The sequence below is a fragment of the Atractosteus spatula genome, chromosome 4 (assembly GCF_055471065.1).
Source record: "Atractosteus spatula isolate fAtrSpa1 chromosome 4, fAtrSpa1.hap1, whole genome shotgun sequence".
NCBI lineage: Eukaryota > Metazoa > Chordata > Actinopteri > Semionotiformes > Lepisosteidae > Atractosteus > Atractosteus spatula.
This window is the reverse complement of record NC_142709.1, coordinates 22230306-22250887: the sequence shown is the minus strand read 5'-3', so window position 1 is coordinate 22250887 and position 20582 is coordinate 22230306. Positions and strand designations below refer to the sequence as shown.

The following is a 20582-nucleotide window of genomic DNA, read 5'->3' as shown; positions in this document are numbered from 1 at the left end:
GGGGGCGTTGGATGCTGTAATTCACACCCCCCTCTGGGCTTATTGAGAGTTATAACAAGAAATTCAGTTCAGAGAAGGGAGTGAGCCAGGAAGAAAGGGAATTTACTGCAAGGCAGTTATACCATCAAAATTACACCGACCTAGTACCTGTTACCACAGACAAGGCAGATGCGTGCTGAAATAACTGGAGCGCTGTGAGGCAAAGCACTGCTTGAGATGTCCAAAACTGTATGAAAAACAAATACATCACTGAAAAAGCTGGACCACAGTGAACTAATAGGTTCTTTCTGCAACAGCAACATTCAGGCAGTTGACTTATCTGGTGACTAACACGTTGCATATTACTTTGGTTTTATACGGATGCGGAATGACTGCGTGAACCCGTTTGTCCAAAGGAAAATAGCTTGAGCTGATCACCTGATTGTTGGAGCGGATCACTGACAACTGCAGTACACGGATTCAACAGAGAATTTCTAACATTGGAAAGTTAAATGAAAAAGGGATTTTTTTTCTATTCTAGCGAATCAAACACCGCTACAGTATATATAGGATTGTGATTTTTGTGCTGTGTCGATGGAACATAACCTCATCATTGTCCGTTTATTCAGAGAAACCAGTGTTGATTAATGAGGAGCTAAATACTGGAGTAATGCAACTACCGTTTTGTTTGCGGAATGAGAAGGAGCATATCTAAGATGTGTTACTGCAATATTAGGCATCAGTATGCCTGTTTGAAACCAGATACTCGCTAACTGCATCTTCAGAAGAAAGCAGGGGTAAGAAAACGCACATTTGTGGTCGAAAATGCGAATATAGTCTCTTAGCTTTAGCCGAAGGAATTATATATGATACTCATCATATTTCGTGTAATTACCAATTTTTATCGTTTAGATTAAATGCTGTTAGACTTTAAAGTTTAGAAGGCAAGTCCTTAATGTTTCAAGACTCGTTTTGCAATTATTATTACAAGGTCTTGAAAGATGATGCTAAGTACTTGAATGGCTGCTTTGGTTACTGCAGCATTATCTTATCGCAAGCTCCTGGAGGTAAAAGGAAAAAAAATGACTAAGAACCAAAGATGATGCAAAAAAAAAATTCCAGCTGACAACACAGCAATAAAGCAATTTGTTGATAAGTAAAATAAAGGGAAAAGATTTATAAATGAATTAAGATTTATTAGGTATATAATACACTTACTACTATGGAGTTTGTGTTGATATGTTAGATTCAAACTAATCAGATTATTACTTAAAGAAAGATCAAGTTTTAATAAAGCAGTGTTCACTGAATTTATTATGTAATATATGCTTTTAATATGCTTAAACAATGTAGTTTTGAATGTGTTATAATTATATCATCGTTGTTTATTTATAGGATTGTTTTGGCAGCTGCTATCCTACGAATTAGAGATTTCATGAATTCTGCAGTCCAGCAGCATTGCATGGTACAATACTGTCTGAATAAAGAAGTGGAAAACAATTAGACAGTTACCATGGACCTAAGGGATTTTTACCTGTTGGCCGCTGTGGTTGCCTGCTTTTGGCTAGATCCTGCTATAGCCCAAGAACTGATTTACCCGATTAGAGAGGAATTGCAAGAAAATGTGCTTATTGGAAACATACCAAAGGATCTGAATATTTCTCATATCAATGCTGCAACTGGAACAAGTGCTAATCTGGTCTACAGGCTGGTTTCTAAAGTTGGGGATACACCTTTAGTCAGAGTTTTAAGCAGTACAGGGGAAATATTTACAACTTCTAACAGAATCGACAGGGAGAGACTTTGTCCTGGTCCTTCTTATGAAGAAAATGAATGTTCTTTTGAAATTGAAGTTGTCATCCTGCCAAATGACTATTTTAGGCTCATTAAGATTAAAATTGTAGTCAAGGACACCAATGACAATGCCCCCATGTTCCCATTCCCTGTTATAAACATTTCTATTCCAGAGAACACACTGATAAATAGCCGTTTCCCAATTCCATCAGCCACTGATCTGGACACTGGATTCAATAGTGTGCAACACTATGAACTAGTAAATGGGCAAAGTGCTTTTGGGTTGGACATTGTAGAAACACCAGAAGGGGAAAAGTGGCCACAGCTTATAGTACAGCAAAACTTAGATAGAGAGCAGAAAGATACTTATGTCATGAAGATTAAAGTAGAGGATGGAGGCATGCCACAAAAGTCCAGCACTGCTATCCTTCAAGTAACTGTCACTGATGTAAATGACAATAGACCAGTTTTTAAGGAGAGCCAAATCGAAGTGCACATACCAGAAAATGCACCAGTGGGTACCTCTGTTGTTCAGTTACAAGCAACAGATGCAGATGTTGGACCCAATGCTGATATCAGATACATTTTTGGCACCCAAGTTTCCCTAGCTACTAAAAGACTGTTTTCTTTAAATGGCACAACAGGCCTTATAACAGTCCAGAGACCTTTAGACAGGGAGGAAACTGCAATCCACAAAGTAACAGTACTGGCTAGTGATGGCAGCTCCAGTCCAGCCAGGGCAACTGTTACTATTAATGTCACTGATGTTAATGACAATCCACCAAACATAGACCTGAGGTATATTATTAGTCCAATTAATGGTACAGTTTACTTATCTGAAAAAGATCCTCTTAATACAAAGATTGCTCTGATCACAGTTTCTGACAAGGATACAGATGTTAATGGAAAAGTAATCTGTTTTATTGAAAAGGATGTCCCCTTTCACCTAAGGGCAGTCTATGATAGCCAATATCTGTTGGAGACCTCATCGCTGCTGGATTATGAGGGCACCAAAGAATACAGCTTTAAAATTGTAGCTTCAGATTCCGGTAAACCCACCCTAAATCAGACCGCTTTAGTCAGAGTGAAGCTGGAAGATGAAAATGATAACCCTCCCATTTTTAGTCAGCCTGTAATTGAGTTGTCTGTTATGGAAAACAATGTACGTGGTTTGTACCTCACGACTATTAGTGCCACTGATGAGGACAGTGGGAAAAATGCAGAAATTGTTTACCAGCTTGGACCCAATGCCTCTTTTTTTGACTTGGATCGTAAAACTGGAGTTTTAACAGCATCAAGAGTTTTTGACAGAGAAGAGCAAGAAAGGTTTCTTTTTACAGTCACTGCAAGAGACAATGGAACTCCTCCACTTCAGAGCCAGGCAGCTGTAATTGTAACTGTACAGGATGAAAATGACAACAGTCCTAAGTTTACTCATAATCATTTTCAATTTTTTGTATCGGAGAACTTACCAAAGTACAGTACTGTGGGAGTGATCACTGTAACAGATGCTGATGCAGGGGAGAATGCTGCTGTGACTCTTTCCATTCTAAATGATAATGAAAACTTCATATTAGATCCTTATACTGGAGTTATCAAGTCCAATGTTTCATTTGACAGAGAGCAGCAAAGCTCATACACATTTGATGTCAGAGCTGTGGACGGAGGTCAACCCCCTTGTTCATCTGCTGCTAAAGTAACTATAAATGTTATAGATGTCAATGACAATACACCTGTTGTCATTTATCCACCATCAAATACGTCATTTAAGTTGGTACCTCTCTCTGCTATTCCTGGATCAGTGGTGGCAGAGGTTTTTGCTGTGGATGTTGACACCGGAATGAATGCTGAACTTAAATATACTATTATAAGTGGCAATAACAAGGGCTTGTTTAGAATTGATCCTGTCACTGGTAATATCACCCTTGAAGAAAAGCCAGCTGTGGCTGATATTGGTCTTCATCGACTAGTGGTCAACATTAGTGATCTGGGTTACCCAAAATCTTTGCATACCCTTGTTCTTCTGTTTCTCTACGTGAATGACACTGTTGGCAATACCACCTATATTTACGACCTAATACGCAGAACCATGGAAACTCCTTTGGATAAAAATATAGGTGACAGCAATGAGACTTATCAAAATGGGGACTATCTGACAATTATGATTGCTATAGTGGCAGGTGCTATGGTTGTTATAGTTGTCATATTTGTCACAGTGTTGGTGCGCTGCCGTCACGCTTCAAGGTTCAAAGCAGCTCAGAGAAATAAGCAAGGCGCTGAGTGGATGTCCCCTAACCAGGAGAATAAACAGAACAAGAAAAGGAAACGAAAGAAAAGGAAATCGCCCAAGAATTCTTTGTTGAATTTTGTTACCATCGAGGAAACCAAACCTGATGACCCTGTACATGAACCAATAAATGGTACAATAAGCCTTCCAGCTGAACTGGAAGAGCAGGGTATAGGACGGTTTGACTGGAGTGCTGCACCAACAACAACCTTTAAACCCAATAGCCCTGACCTAGCTAGGCATTATAAGTCTGCCTCACCACAGTCTGCTTTTCATCTGAAAGCAGACACTCCAGTGTCAGTGAAAAAACACCATGTGATTCAGGAGCTCCCTTTGGACAACACCTTTGTTGGGGGTTGTGACACCCTTTCGAAGCGATCCTCCACTAGTTCAGACCACTTCAGTGCCTCAGAGTGCAGTTCCCAAGGAGGTTTCAAGACAAAGGGCCCATTGCACACCAGACAGGTAAAAGAGCACTTTTACTGGTCTATCAGCACTGCATATAATCGCCCTATCCACCAGTACTAAAGTGCCAGTTTATATTTATTTGCTCTGCTTATTGGTCTGAAAAAGAGGAACTGCCTTGAAGTCACATTCATAAAAGTTTCTGTTTTGTGTACCTTTAAACCAAAAGGCTTTTGTTATTGTTTTATTGTTTGTAAACCTAGGGCCACATGCACATTTCTTTTCTGAAACCCCTATACATTTTTGATAAGTGTTGTATATTTAACTCAAAGAAGTGTTATGGGTATTTAAATTTGTCGTAACAAATCTACTATATGCAGTTATTTCTCAGCTTTTGAACTAATTTTGAGATTGTTTTACAAAATGTATTAGTTCTGTAAAGAATAGAGTATGATTGTCTTACTAGGATTTGTCAAAGAAACATTTTTTTCTTGCCGGTCTACTCAGTTTAGTACCTGTTTTTTTTAGCTAATATCAAAAATAATATTCCATTATTACAGTACATGTTGTACAAAGAGTCCTTTGTGTAATGGCTTAATGGCGGCTGGTTCCATCAGATAAGATGTACATAATTCCCTTTTCTGTGTTTCACTTATCACTTTTTGTATCTGTGCAGATGAAGTCATGCGAATTAAGAGTTTGGTAGTATTTTGTTTCTTAATGTTATGTAAAATGGACACTTTTGCATTAAATATATTGACATAATTGTATGCTTTAATTTAATTTGAATATGCATGGAGAAGTAATGCTATGTTTTAATTGTTCAAAGAACCAAATAAATTACTCAAGATTACACGGTGAAATAATCTAAGCTTAAATTAAGTTTCTTTTCATAGTAAAGCATACATAAACTAAGAATATTACAGAATTTGAAATATATCTAGTTTAAAAAGGATTAGGAATTAATGAGACACACATTTCTACCTAATCCAAATTTTTTTCATAGCCTTATTAATTTTGTATTTAAAAAGCACTAAATACAACTTGCACTTTTAATTTTGAATGAACCATAGCTTGATGTTCAAGGGCAGCCTGGAGATGGCACTGTTGCACCACCAGGTTTTTGATGGCATGTTGCCAGTCTGCAGTATATCTGTATTGGGGGTGGGGAAAGGATCAAGCTGGTCGCGCATTCAAATAATTTCTTATGTCTAATGACAATGTTAAAGCATTGAAGATTCATTACGGTAGCTTGAAATGTAAATGATAGGACTTTTTTCATGGATATAGTGTAATTATAATAGTTATTGTCTTTTAGGTTTTTCCTCTATGAAGAGCAAAAAACAGTGGATTAATTATTGGTACTTGTACAGTTTAAATACTGGTACTTTCAATAATAACATTTTTTGGTATTTACATTATGTGTTTGAATTTGTTGTGATACATTACTGTGTCCATTGGGAAACACGATGAGAACATAAACCACACAACTTTTAACAATGTTCCCAATGTAATAAGCTATGTAAAAACATTGAAATAACCCAAAGCAAATTTAAAAAGGAACATTTGGTAGCTTCAAGAAGAGTTCACTGAACACATTTAAAAGGATTCATTTACATAGGATTTATGTAACTAGTTTTATGTTTTTAACAAACTTTCTAAGGGCAGCTTGTAAGACAATATTAGGAAGAATGCAATATTTTAAATCTTCTTCACTAAGGAACAGATAATGTCCCTGAAAACAGTGCATGAGACCTATAATCACAAGACCTACATTTCTTATAACTGAAATTCAAAACAGATCACTGATACTGGATATAAGTATAAGCAGAATACTTTGTTATGTTCTTTCATACACCAGCAAAATTGTCAAAATGAATTGAAAGCAATAATAAATCAGTTATTTTCTTTACAAAGTAAATATGGAATTATATTTAGTCAATTTGTCATATGGTTCCTCAAGATCAAGAACGATGTTTGCTCTTTAGATTTTTGTTTTGATAAGAATATTTTTTACAATGTGAAGCATTAGCAGGATTTTAGTGACAGCAGTTTTATTGCAGCCAGAGGCTTTACAGGAACTGCTTTATTACTTCACCCAAACTCTGCTGACAGTGATAGGGCAATTATTATTTTTTTGCCCCCAGTGAGCTATATTAGGTATAAACAACAGCTGTTAAAGACATGAAAACATAGTCTGTTTTTTGTTACTAAAGACCGTATGCTGTTCATGTTTTAAAAACAAAACAGTGTTATTATAATAGCAACTTTGACTTGTATTTCTAGGAAGGCAGTCCAAAATATTAAATTACCACATTTTTTAGTATTTTATTGAGTGTTGCTCCTGATACTTTTAATTTGGCTCCAAGTAAATTGCATTATTTTTTAAGTGGGATAAAGCTAATTTTATTTGAGAGTCTTGATACACCAAGTGTTGCCATTTATATTGGATAATCCTTTGGGGAAAGAGAATATGTATCTGTTCTTACATATGTTTAAAATAGAATTTAGAAACTAGTTACTATGTAAATGTTCAGTTGTAGTAGCTGTATCTGTAAGACTACAGTCATCACAACACCTAAGCCTGTTGTAATAAATAATGATATTTGAAAACAAGTTAAAAACTGTCCATTAGAGAAGTAAAATGAGAGTGAATATGGCTGTGGGATGTTTTACATTTACAGCTACAATTGGTATACTGTTGTGATTATTATTAAAACTATTATTAAAACTTTGAAAATGTATTAACATTCATTAGAAGCAGCATATTTACCACAGTTTACCATACCGTGGTGAGACTGCCAACAGCATCACTTCTGCTCTTGCTTGCATCTAAGTGCAATGTGGTTTGACTAAAGATTACAAATGTGAGGAGGCCATTCTGCCCATTATGCTCATTTGGGTGCTAGAAGCTAATTGATCTGAAGAATCTTATCCAGCTGTTTCTTGAAAAAAATCAGGGTATTAGCTTCAAGAACATCAGTGGGTTGCTTGTTCCAGACTCTTAGTACCCTTTAGTTTTAAATACATTTCTAAATAATTTCCAATTGTTTTCTCTGGTTTGTGTTTCACTGTTTATTCTAAAGAAATTGGTTTGACTTTGTCATTTTCTTTGTATGTTGTGAATAACTCAAACACTCCTTTAATATTCTCTGTTCAAGACTAAAAAAATATTCAAATTATTTTAGCCTGTTAAACTAAGATATTCCTTTACGCCTCAGGATATTGTTTTCTCTTTTCTTTTAATGGCAAGGGTTCCAGAGCAGAAACATATTTATTGTTACTTGGTAACAAAATTGTACACAATAGTTTTTTTTTAATAATTACAGTTGTTTATTGTACAATTTTAACACCCCTTTATGTAAATTATACACTTTTATCTATATTTCCTTGCATTTGGCTTGCCTTTTTACTCTTTTTCCACATTGTCTAGAAGGTGAAAATTATGTGTTAATATAAACACCTACTGTAGTACTTTTGTTTTTCCATCTTATATTTATAGTTTATATTTCTTCTATCTGCATGTTAACGCTCTAAACTTAACTACATTGAGTGCCAGGTCTGCAGGTGTTTGTCCAATCTTTTGAAATCTCTTTGCAACTTCTACAGTGTTTTCTTTTTCTCCTATTTGAATATCAGGTTCAAATAGGAGAATAGAAGGTCTGCCAGGTATTTGTCCAATCTTTTGAAATCTATTTGCAACTTCTACAGTGTTTGTTTTTTTTCTTCTACGTGAATATCGTCTGCAAAACACATGTTTACTAAGATCATGAGTATAACAGGAGCAGTGGTTCTATTAATGAATCTAAGCATTAACCCATTTTTGGTAATATACTGTATTTCCTATCCATTAATCAGCTTTCAATCTAAAAATGTGCTGGCATTGACTGCCTTCCACTGTCAATTTGAGAATTAATCTCTAATGAGGAACTTGATGAGAAGCTTTCTGAAAATATAAATATATCATATACCCTGGTTGTATCTTTTACTATTGTTGCTGGTTTGAAGAACTGTAACAAGTTAGTTATGCAAGACTTCTTTAAATCCATGCTGCCTATGTACTATAATCTTATTTCCATAGATATGATCCTCCAATTTAGCTCTGATTATCAGCTCTGTAACCTTACGTGTAATAGAAGAAAGACTTACAGGTCTCATTGTTTCTTTATCAAGTGCTTAGAACACGGATATTTTTTAAGAGTGACTTTTTTTAAATTCTACAATCTTTTTATGTTTAATATTCCACAGCTCAGCAATTTAAATTAGTAAAATCTGATACATACAGTACGTAAAAGGTTGGTTATGTAACTTTTGTGGAAATATTGATGATAAAGTTAGACTACTGTGAGACAGACATATTTCATTTAAAAAAAACTGAAGAAAAAATGAAGGTGGAAAGATTGACAACATGAGTAATATAACCAACAACAGTAATTCACTTCGCTATTTACTTCCTAAACTCTCTAAATTCCTGTGCAATTCCTCATTCAGAATAATGCTGAATACACAGTGATCTCCTTAACTTTAAACAGTTCAGTGACTAAGCCCAGTAACACCATATAAAAGTGTGAACCTGGAATAAAAACAAAATATTATAAAATGTAACTTCATTAAAACTAATTTCTAACATTGAAATTTTCTGGTCAATATACTGTATAAGGAGGATACAACTTTATCTTGTTTGTTAATGGCTTTGTTTAGTTTTCAGTGACATGTGAAAAAGACATACCAGCTCCCACTTTCACACAATAGACTGTTGCCATGTGTTAAAGTTTGTAGCTGCTGCTTGAAGTTGGAAAAAAAACCTGACCTGAATAATTATGCAATTCAGGGATGTAGAATTTACAAGAATAACTTTTGTATTGATTTATAACATTTAAGAGCTTTGCTTATCATCAAAAAATGAGTGAAAGAAACATGACAGTTAAAAGTTAAGATTTTTTTGAGTAGATTATTTAATGAATGAACTTTGTCTGAGCCTGAATGAGATGGACTTTCCATTAGAATTTGTATCGCGATGGTTTCTTTGCTTTCTATACGGTCATGTACCACATTATGCAAAGATTATTATATAGGAAGCTCATACAATTGGGAAAGTTTTAAAAGGCGAATTGATTAAAACATCATACCTAAGGGGATGGTGTGTTACTATTTCTTTTCAATAGTGCTGATTCAGACCACAGTAACATTTGGTGTTAACGAATGCATATCTTCATCTGCACGTCTTTTGTGAAATATTGTTAGTCATGAGGTTTTGTACTTAATGTTATACTGTCTTGGTGTTTGGTAAAATATAAAATATTTTAAGTAAAATATAAGTTTCATATAGTAATTACCTATTTTTCTTGGTGTATAAACTTGGGGTCTCACATATTTTAGTCTTTCAAATTAATCCTAGAAAATAAATGAAATTGACATTCACCTAAACAAAATGTACTTTACTTTTGGTTGCTTTATTTCAGGGTTCGATATCACCTAGTTAAAATAGTATTTTCTTCTCTGTCCGTGATAATGTAGTTAAATATGACATGAGATATGACATAAATAAATATTAATGTCTTATTAAAATGTAAGACAATTCCCCCAAAATAGTAAATGTGTCCTGTGTGTACATTGTACTTCCTGTGCCCATAGTGAAAGTTTCAACCCTTTGCATTACTTGTCATGTAGACCTGCATTTCGTGCACTACCAAAATATCAGACACAAGAGGTTGTGTTTGTTCCAAGCTGTGTCTGGTGTTTTATCTGATTTTTATTGTTTCTTAGACAAGGCTGACCATTTGAACACAACAAGGCTATGAATACACTGTAGCAGAGAGAACTGAACATTCTTATTCTGACAAAGTGTGAAACCATAGTCACCACTCCTATTCCATCTACTTGTGGTCCGCATCCGAATACTCAAATGTCAAGTTAAAGTACCTTGGATTTTTTCATATTTATAGTCTTTTGTATATTTTACACTATTGATATGTGTTTTCAAATGTATTTTTCTCAGTCTTTTCTACCCCCAAATATCAGATGGTAGAACAATAACATAAAATAAAGAACAAAGCAATTGCAGTGACATATAAAGAATATGAGCAAACTGAAATATGATAAAGGAAGATAGCTCTATCCTTGCTTAATATATTTTGCTTTCATAAATAAACAACACAGTAATTCTGGACTTCTCTGTAAACAATTGTGTATGTATCTCTTCCTTCTTGAAGCAGACCTAGCATACAAATGTATATAAACATAATACAGTTAATGAAGTTCATTTCTCTTGATATCAGTACAGCTGCTGGGAGTAACAGACCTACATGTACAACCCAAGGACAGCTGAGAAATTGTAAAAAGTGATTTCTATTTAGCAGGAGAACATGTGAACTCAGTTAAATTTTTGTGGACCTTGACATAACAATAATAAACAGCATCAAACTGTAAGCTTTTCGTAAACTTAATAGTACTTATACAGTAGGTTGTATGAAAATGCTTTAACAAAAAACTTTAGTAAAACATCAAATGCTTAAAAGTATTACATCTTGCAAGTTCAGATGCAATATTCGATTATCTGCTAGCTTTTATTTTATCCACGTATTTGGTGATCAAAGGAAAAGTTTTTTTAATATACAGTATACTGCATATACTGTATAAAATGCTTATCAGTAATAAGTTTGTGAGTACCATGTTGTTACCTAAATACCTTTTATGTCCAGAAATACTTTATTGCATCATGCCTGTCAAGTGAACATTCAAGTAATCCAATGGAATTTTAGTGTTTAAAGTAATATACTGTAATTATGTACACTATATTCTAAACTTTATACAGCAGGTTTTTATTTGTTTTTTAATTTCTATTTTAAATTTCTGTCAATAGACATTACCATAACAGCTACTGTCATATATTCAGTACTTGGGTCATTATGGAATTGAGTAAAATCTACATTTTCCTCTAGTTTTATAATAAAGCAGTGCAAATTACCAGGGATTTAATTTTGTTGTTCTATAAACCTAGTTTTGTGTAATGTTCATCACTTTCAGTCATTTATGTAATTTTGATTAATTTTCATTAAGAAATATATCTCAAAAATATCTATTTTCCAAAATGTATTTTTAATGTTAAATTAAAATAACATTTTTGATCTGAAGATCTTTTATCTGAAGATCTTTGCCAAACTCTCTAAGATTCAGACACACTGCACAGGGTCAACAGATATAAATAATAATTGCAATGTCTTCAGCCAGCAACAACATCCCAACATTCCCTAATAATGAAAGCAGCTTGTCATTTAAGTCAGTATTCAAAATTAAATATCTTGAGATTTTTCTTCTTGGAAAATAGTTTGCAAATCTACAAATTATATATGCATAGTAATGTGATTGCATTCTGATGTTTTATAAGGTTCGAAGATGCTGTGGCTATATTCCTTTCACATTTGGAAACAACTAAGTATGTAAATTATAGTTTAGTGACTGTTGAAAAACAAAGTATAGTTAGGAGAAAAAATAATTAAAATGTGCATTTCTAAAATGTTATATTTGAATTGACATTCAAAATATAAACTGAATGGAGTTCTTTAAAAGTTTACTGAAATAGATGGTTTGAAGAAAATGTTTCTTTTCTGTTTATAACATCATATTCTTACAAAGAGCAACTAAATAAAACATGTAGAAGGCACTTCAATGATTGACCTAGCTGCCACCTCTTAGTGTTAGGATAAAGGGATAATTTAAGCTCAACAAAGATTGTCGGCACTGTTCTAAGTCTGCATGACTGGAAAATGATATGAAGGTTGTTAAATAGTTGTGAACTTGCACGTACTGTAGGTCGTAATGAAGCTTGACATATGGGTTTTGTTTAAAAGATTTACCATGATTCTTGCTTTCCATAATCTACCAGTACTGTTCATAGTTGATAGGCACTTCAGGCACTGTGGTGGTATATTCTGATGTGGTGAGCTTTTGGGAATTACTCCTGGGGTCATCTTGTCAATAGCTAAACATAACAGTGCAATCATTAGTGCGGTCATGTAAAAATTATACAAACTGAAGTTTTAAATTAAGTGTAATTCTACAACTGACCTCATGTCTCTATGAAATTATATTACTGCATTTATGTATTTTATAATGTATATAAGACATGTTTCATGTAAATTGAACTCCTGGTAATCTTGCTTAATGTGCTTTGTTATATTATGTTGGACTTGTTTTGCTTTATGTAATGTAAACTTTATATCTGAAGTCTGTATTCAGTTAAAAGGCAAAAAGTTACATACTGTATATGGTGTTTATTTCATAAATGTTTTTTTTTTATTTATATATATGAGCTAAACACCATTCTAAAGAATTGTTTGAGCACTGTTTACACATTTTTATAATTTCACAATAAATGTTGAAAAGTGATCCCTTGTTTTTATTGTTAATTTTAAACCTGAATAACTGTAGTATATCCAATTATTTGATCCAGGTGAAACTCAGATTTCTATAAAATAAAACTATTCCAATTTGAAAAGTACCTCAAATGTAAATCATTTGTTTAATATCTCATCATCTGTGTAGCACATTATTAAACCTATTTATTAAACCCTTTATTCCTTGTGTAATATCTTGGTTTTAAAAATCCATAATGGATTATCCCTCACTAGATTTTCTTTAACTTCACTCCCTAAATCATAAAAATGTAAAATACATTCATATATCATGGTGTCAAACGTTTAAGAGCCCTTTGTGTGTCCATGAGACTTAATAAAGCAAATATTTTGATAGGGCTTCATATTATAATGTAATAAAAAACATTTATAACAAAACCTTCAAAACATTTTGTTCCATGGCAACAATTTGACAATTTGTTATGAATTTCTAACCAAATTCTTTAAAGCTTCTAACCACATATTTAGAACTTTTTAACTGAATAATAATAAACATTTTGTACGATTACATTCGTTCTACAACATTCATGTTCGATCTTCAAACTTCCTACACACATTTTCAGTAAATATGGAGAAAAGTCTGTTTAGGCCAAAAAAACTTTGAGTACCAATCTTTTAGTACTCAGTGCTGTCTAGCAGGTTTAATTACAAGAAGAGTTGGATACATTTCTGTTGAATTATGCATTCTCATTTAAAATATTGCAGAATATTCTCACCTCTTTCAGTTCATATGTCAATAATGTTTTGAAAAATGTATTTAAAATGAGTCACTGTTGAAATTATTCTTCTTTTCGGCACATTGAAAGTGATTCCATTCTTATTCAAAGCACTTTGCTCTGCATTATCTTATACTGATGTTTGAAGGTTTTCCTTGCACTGTTCTTTAAATTAGAGCACCTCTTTTATCTTAACATGTGAACTTCCTGACTGCTGAATATATTTTTATAAAGAGCATGTATTTTTCTGTCCTGTAAAGCATGAATAAGAAATTATTTATCTAGCACATTTAGCAACATACCTTTCCCTGGAAACACTTTTTCCAAAAAAGCTGCATCAGATGACAAGTTGTCACTGAGTTAAAAAAATTATTTCATTGCAGTGACATATAAAGAATATGAGCAAACTGAAATATGATAAAGGAAGATAGCTCTATCCTTGCTTAATATATTTTGCTTTCATAAATAAACAACACAGTAATTCTGGACCTTCTTTATAAACAATTGTGTATGTATCTCTTCCTGCTTGAAGCATACAAATTTATATAAACATAATACAGTTAATGAAGTTCATTCCTCTTGATATCAGTACAGCTGCTGGGAGTAACAGACCTACATGTACAGTACAACCCAAGGACAGCTGAGAAATTGTAAAAAGTGATTTCTATTTAGCAGGAGAACATAAGTGAACTCAGTTAAATTTTTGTGGACCTTGACATAACAATGATAAACAGCATCAAACTGTAAGCTTTTCGTAAACTTAATAGTACTTATACAGTAGGTTGTATGAAAATGCTTTAACAAAAAACTTTAGTAAAACATCAAATGCTTACAAGTATTACATCTTGCAAGTTCAGATGAAATATTTGATTATCTGCTAGCTTTTATTTTATCCACAAAATACTTTATTGCATCATGCCTGTCAAGTGAACATTCAAGTAATCCAATGAAATTTTAGTGTTTAAAGTAATATACTGTAATTATATACTGTATATTCTAAACCTTATACAGCAGGTTTTTATTTTGTTTTTTAATTTCTATTTTAAATTTCTGTCAATAGACATTACCATGAAACATACAACTAAGTCCCTTTAACTAGATTAATTGTGTGTAATAAATATTACATGTATAGCATGTATGTCATATGCAAATATTTTGAATAGAAATTAGAAATATACAGAATAATCACCTTAAATTCACATTACTTTCATAGTTAACAAGCAACATGATGTGTCATGTCCTTTGGCTCAAATACCATATTTCCAACAAAGTAATAGAGTGTAATATTGCCACTGAAAATACATAATCTGACGGAAAGGTGAGAATCAAATGGTGTTTCATAGATGTTTGACTTGTGCATTCTGTTTCTGGGATATGATATTTATTTACCTGATCCCACTGTACCCCACGAATAAAAAGAAAGCAAATTAAAAATAATCCATGAAAAAAATAAAGCTTAGAAAAAGATTCCCTGCAAGCTATTGTGTAAGTTGCTGACTACAGTGTTTTGTGAGTTTTATTTTGGGGGAGAATAGAAGGAATTCTAATATTTTAACATGACTAAACCTTACAACCATAAACAGCCTTCAAAAGGGCTACTTATGAAGATGGTTGATAACTTTATATTAAGTGTCTTCTTATATTTTTCAGGAGATGGAGCAAACTTTATTTTTTAATTCCTCAGTTTCATTGCTTTATTGATCTAATTTTAGTGAAATTCATAAACTTACAGTCATAGAAAATCTGGAGAATAAAATGTAGGTATCAAAAGTGTGTCACCAGGTGTGTACTTGAATAAAAGTCTATTGTCAAGGGTTAAACCAACATTAGGGTTTAAGAATCTTACAGCATTTTCTTCCTCACTTTATTTAGTTTTCACAAAGTATCAGAAAGTCTAATCACATTATTATTTATTTTATCTGTAGAGGTATTATAAATCATATATTCCGTTTTATATTTTAACTCTTCTCACAACCTTAAGTCAAGTAAGTTGAATTAGAGAAAGACGCTAACTGTTTTTTTATATAAATGTCTACTATCAAGAAATATTTATTCCTTTCTTAGCACTCTTCATTTTCTCTGTACTGTCTATAATAAAAGTAAATATGTGTCTTTCTAATCAAAAGTATTTATACTAGAAAATGTTGTCATACAGATTAAGAGTCAGAGATCCAAAAGCACACAATTTAGCTCCAGGGAAAATTGTGACAAATTTATGATTTGCTGGCTGTGCTTCTTTCAATTTGAAGGCATACTCTGAAAATCTAAAATGGCCTATCTATTAAATTTAAAAGACAGCTGTATATATTATCTGGCATACACATCTAAAGTGAAAGCAAATCTTCGCTGAGAAAAATGTACATTGCAAAAATGGAGTCTGGTAAGAGTCTGATAATAGGATTTCTGTTGCCTGTAGATTTTTACAAAAGTAATATCCACAGTACCCACATTCTTTCTTTTTTTAATTCAACAATGATACTTCTCTGAGTTCTGAGATCACAGGATCCCAGAATGAATGGTAGTGTTCATGATGCAAATACGCAACAATGGAACAATTATTCTTTTTACTCATTTGTCAATGTTATCATTGTTCTTCCTTACAATATGCAATATATCTGCTTATAATTAGGTGACTGTAAGGAGATATTTATAGATTGAAATGTAATATAGGATAGTAAAACTGGGTTGGGTCCATCCGTATTGAAAAGTCCATGAAAAAGTGAACTTCTTGAAGCAGGAGGACAGTGTGTTGGATTTATAATACAAAGGCTGAAGAATTGAATCCCTAGATTACAGAACTATTCTTCAATTTAAGGGTCACATAGTATTTTAAATAGAGTTTTTAAAAAAGCTGAGTTTTTAATTCAGTAGGTAATAATTCATTGATTTACATTTAACTTTCAATTCCTGCCACCACATACAGTACATGCCAACATTCATTGATTCAGTAAAATATATCGTGACCACAGTAATACCCTATACAAACAATCAATTGACAGCTTCCCCCTGAGGTTTAATCAACTTGCGGAGAATGTTAAAAAGGTCTGACTTGGTAAAAATCAGTTAATATCTTCATTTCCTTGACTGATTTGTACACAAGATGAAGAAAGAGAGCTGCACTAGTGTTGAAACTCATCCATTTCTTTCCGGTGAAATAGTACTGGAATACAAATAAATTCCTGTCACACATAAGAGGTTGGGTTATTCCTGTTATGTATTAGAGTTATGTATTAGAGTCTTCAGTTATAGAAACAAATATTTTTCTACATTAGCTTCTGATGTGGTGAACCTATTAAATGTATTATTTAACTTTGTGAATGGCTGGTGATGTCAGCACTAAATAGTTTATTTCATTCTAAGTAATTTTAATATCGCAGTACACTTCAGATGCAGATGCAGGGTATTTTTAGAGCAGAAGAGTTTTCCATTGTTTTATCAGTTTGCTGATAAAATTACATATAGCAAAATGTACTTTTTCAATTATGCATCTCTGTTTCTGGAGGATTGAGAATTGACAGGTTCTGTGAACCACAAAACTAAATTTTTCATCAAGCCCTTTGTACATCTGATTTAGAACATGTTTTAATTAGACTTAAAGACTGAAAGACTGTTTAGCAGACTGCAGTGTGTGCATTTAACAAGAAAAATAAAGTCAAAGGGAAACAGATGGTCAAGGAAAAGGGCTACAGCAGTAGAATCCTACTTTCCTGCTGTGAAATCTCTTTCGTGTAGTTTCAGGAGGACATGAGTATCCTTCTTTCAGCTGGCGGGTCTTCATTTTAATTTGACTGCAATACTTTTACAATCATCAATCCAGCAGTTTGACAGAAGGTTCCTTACTGGTAGTTTGTACATATATGAATCATAATAAAATCCAATGGCATATACAATATTTTTGTGTATACTGTATTTGTTTCACCCGTTATATTGTGTATGTGTGTGTTATTTGACTTTTTATTAATTGATTTATTATTTTATTAATTTATACTTTAAATGTGATGTGTATGCTCGTGGATATTAGTATACATGCTTATTTTATGGTATTGTATATAGTTATTTATAACTGTGACAGAAGGGAGAATGCGATTATGTAGGGAGCCTTCAGGATGCATATAAATATTCTCTGAAAAAACAGGGACTCCTAAACTTTTCTCAATGTACACAGACACAAAAATCAGAGACTGTTCTATTCATTAGAGTATACAGTCTATGTTATAGCAAATTGAAAGTTTTGGGTGATAAAGTTTTAATAGAATACTAAAGAATTAATAATGTTATTAATAATTAAATACATATCATATTTTAGCTTTTCATGTGTTAATGTAGCATTAACAATGATAATCTTTCATATTCTCTTACATTACTTTTACAGACATATAAACTGATTGTGTTGTATATACAGTAATGCCGTATTCCGAGTTGACTTCTACTCAAATCAATCTAAAGTGTAAAAACTAAGACTTTTCTCAAGTGCTTCAGTAGTATATAATGTGTTGGTACTCTTTGTCACCGTTTTTACTGTTGTTTACTTAAAATCTAATATTACATCAATATGATCTTATACCATACCTTTAGTAAGTGATACTTCTCTGAACCTCAAATCTGAAGACATCTGAGGTCTGAGATCACAGGATCCCAGAATGAATAGTCGTGTTCATGATGCAAATACTCAACAAAGGAACAATTATACTTTAACTTATTTGTCAATGTTATCATTGTTCTTCCTGACTACATACAATCATGTGCCAAATGTCCACAGTGCAGAGATGTATACTGTCTAGAAAAAGAAACTGTGTTTGGCATAGCAAAGCGATGTATTGTTGAGGTACAAGATGCATCTCTCCATTATCATAAATCTGCTTTTCCTGGTGAGGATCACTGCAGTTTAAGAGCCTATCCTAACAGCATAGAGTATAAAGTGGGATTAAGACTGCTCTTGCCTGGACAGGAAGTGAGGTAATACTTTGTAGGAACACAGAGAAAGGGACAAATTAGGATAACCAATGAAACCTACCCAGTTAAAATATGCCCAATGGGGAGAACATACAAAGTTCACACAGAAAGTTCTCTAGCCCTGAATGTAACACAAATATCTAAGAGCTGTGAGGCGGCAGCACTAATTACTTTGCCACTGATATAAGATATTTTGTACAATCAAAATGATTAAATCAACAGTAGATAAAGCATTCTTGAAATATCACACATTGCAGACCAGGCTTATTATATTAATAATATAATGATCTGTGTATTTTAAAAGCAATCCTACATCTGTTTACTGTATTTAAAATTTTGTGTTTCGCTTGGTGCATATTTTTACTATCTGCAATTATTTTCTAATTGCAGATTGAGATGAATCTTCAAAATAAGTTGGAGAACGATAACAGCTCTCCAACACAATTTGTAATTTTATTTCATTGCTTCACATCTGCTGTGAAACAACCCCAAAAGCATCTTGTCTGATATATTTTACATATCCTGTTTTATACATTTTATTTTGCATTCATTTCTGTTGTCTTGTTCCAGGGCTAAAGTAGTTGTTTCGTGTTTTTCTGTTTCATCCTTTACTTATTACTTTTAAAATTGTGGCATGCTAAAATCACAAATTGAGTACTTGTTTTGACACAACAAATTCTTAGATTGATTGTTACAGAATATCGGTCTCTTCTTGTTGTTGTAGCTACCCTCTATAGGCAATTAAGGGTGTGAACCTGCTTTATTTGCCTTGTGTTGTTAAACATTGATATCCTGAATGTGTCCCATCATTTGGCTCTATGACATAAATTATAACAGATAATTAGAACTCAGAAGTGCATTAAGGATGCTTCTATAACACAGTTTGCAACATCATAACCAAGACTGCAGCGCACATACTTTATATTTACAAATTTGTGGTTGCTTGATACAACTTCTGAAACACAACAGTTACTACACATTGTCCAGGCCATACATTGGATCTAAACCTTGCATTTACAATTCCAGGAATTTGTGCTATCATTTTTGAGTGCATATAATAGTGATACTTTAATGGAACAATTTACAAATAAAAATTCAACCATTGTTTATTATAGTACGTCTAATGGTTCTACACCACCCATAATTGATTTAAAAACTATTATAGTCCCTATCATCCTGATAAATTTGCAATATACAGATGCAGCCATTCAAAATGCGTGAGGTATTTCGCGGCATACCCCGGTGGGCGTGTCACAGTATCACGCGGTATGACGCAGTTAACGTGTTGTCACGTGGTTAACTATCCGGCGTCGCCTTGTAAAACCGCCAGGGGGAGCTTAACCTCTCATGTACAGCATTTGAGCCTTTAATTTTGAACTGTGTATTACAGCATGTTAATCATCAGTCATTAAAATGTTGGTATATTTTATGAAAGCAAGATTGCTCAGTTGGACAAAAGTACACAGCCTACCTTTATCATAAATATTTATGCATCAAAGCCTTTACTGAAGATATTACTAATAGTATTAATAATGGATGACTTTAGACAAGCTGTATACTCAAAGTATAATTTCTTTAGCACATTTGTACAAGCACTTGGAATCTGTCCAAGCCATACTTTGTCAGGCATTTTGTTTTACTTCAACGGGCATAAAAACTTCCTTGCTTTTAACAGGGCGTTTCATAATTTCTAACTACGAAAATGATTTAAAATGCGACACTTATCATTCAACTAGAGCTTAAAATATCACAAGGATCCTCAAGAGCACAGCAAAGAGTGTATTAAAAGACACTTGTATTTATCAACGCTTTCTTTTCCGTATACCAGATTTTATGGAACCACTTCAGAGGGGTGTCAGCCAGTCAGATTCCAGGATTCGGCACTTTAAAGGAAAAATACACACCGGTATTCCATTTCTCCCTAACGATTTTAAGCATCGAAGTATTTAACTAGCATGTGAAATAGCGTGTGAAAAAGTGGTAGTTTTAAGCTTTTCTGCTAATATAATATGGAATCGATATTGATTTAAATCG

General features: G+C 33.1%; 1 protein-coding gene across 1 annotated transcript; it reads left to right on the top strand.

Annotated features, from left to right (window-relative positions):
* Positions 1 to 1471: 1471 nt before the first annotated feature.
* Positions 1472 to 8845, top strand: pcdh9 (protocadherin 9). Its single transcript, XM_088914812.1, has one exon. The coding sequence runs from the start codon at positions 1493 to 1495 to the stop codon at positions 4586 to 4588; it is 3096 nt and encodes a 1031-aa protein (XP_088770938.1). The 5' UTR covers positions 1472 to 1492; the 3' UTR covers positions 4589 to 8845.
* The last annotated feature ends 11737 nt before the right edge of the window (positions 8846 to 20582 follow it).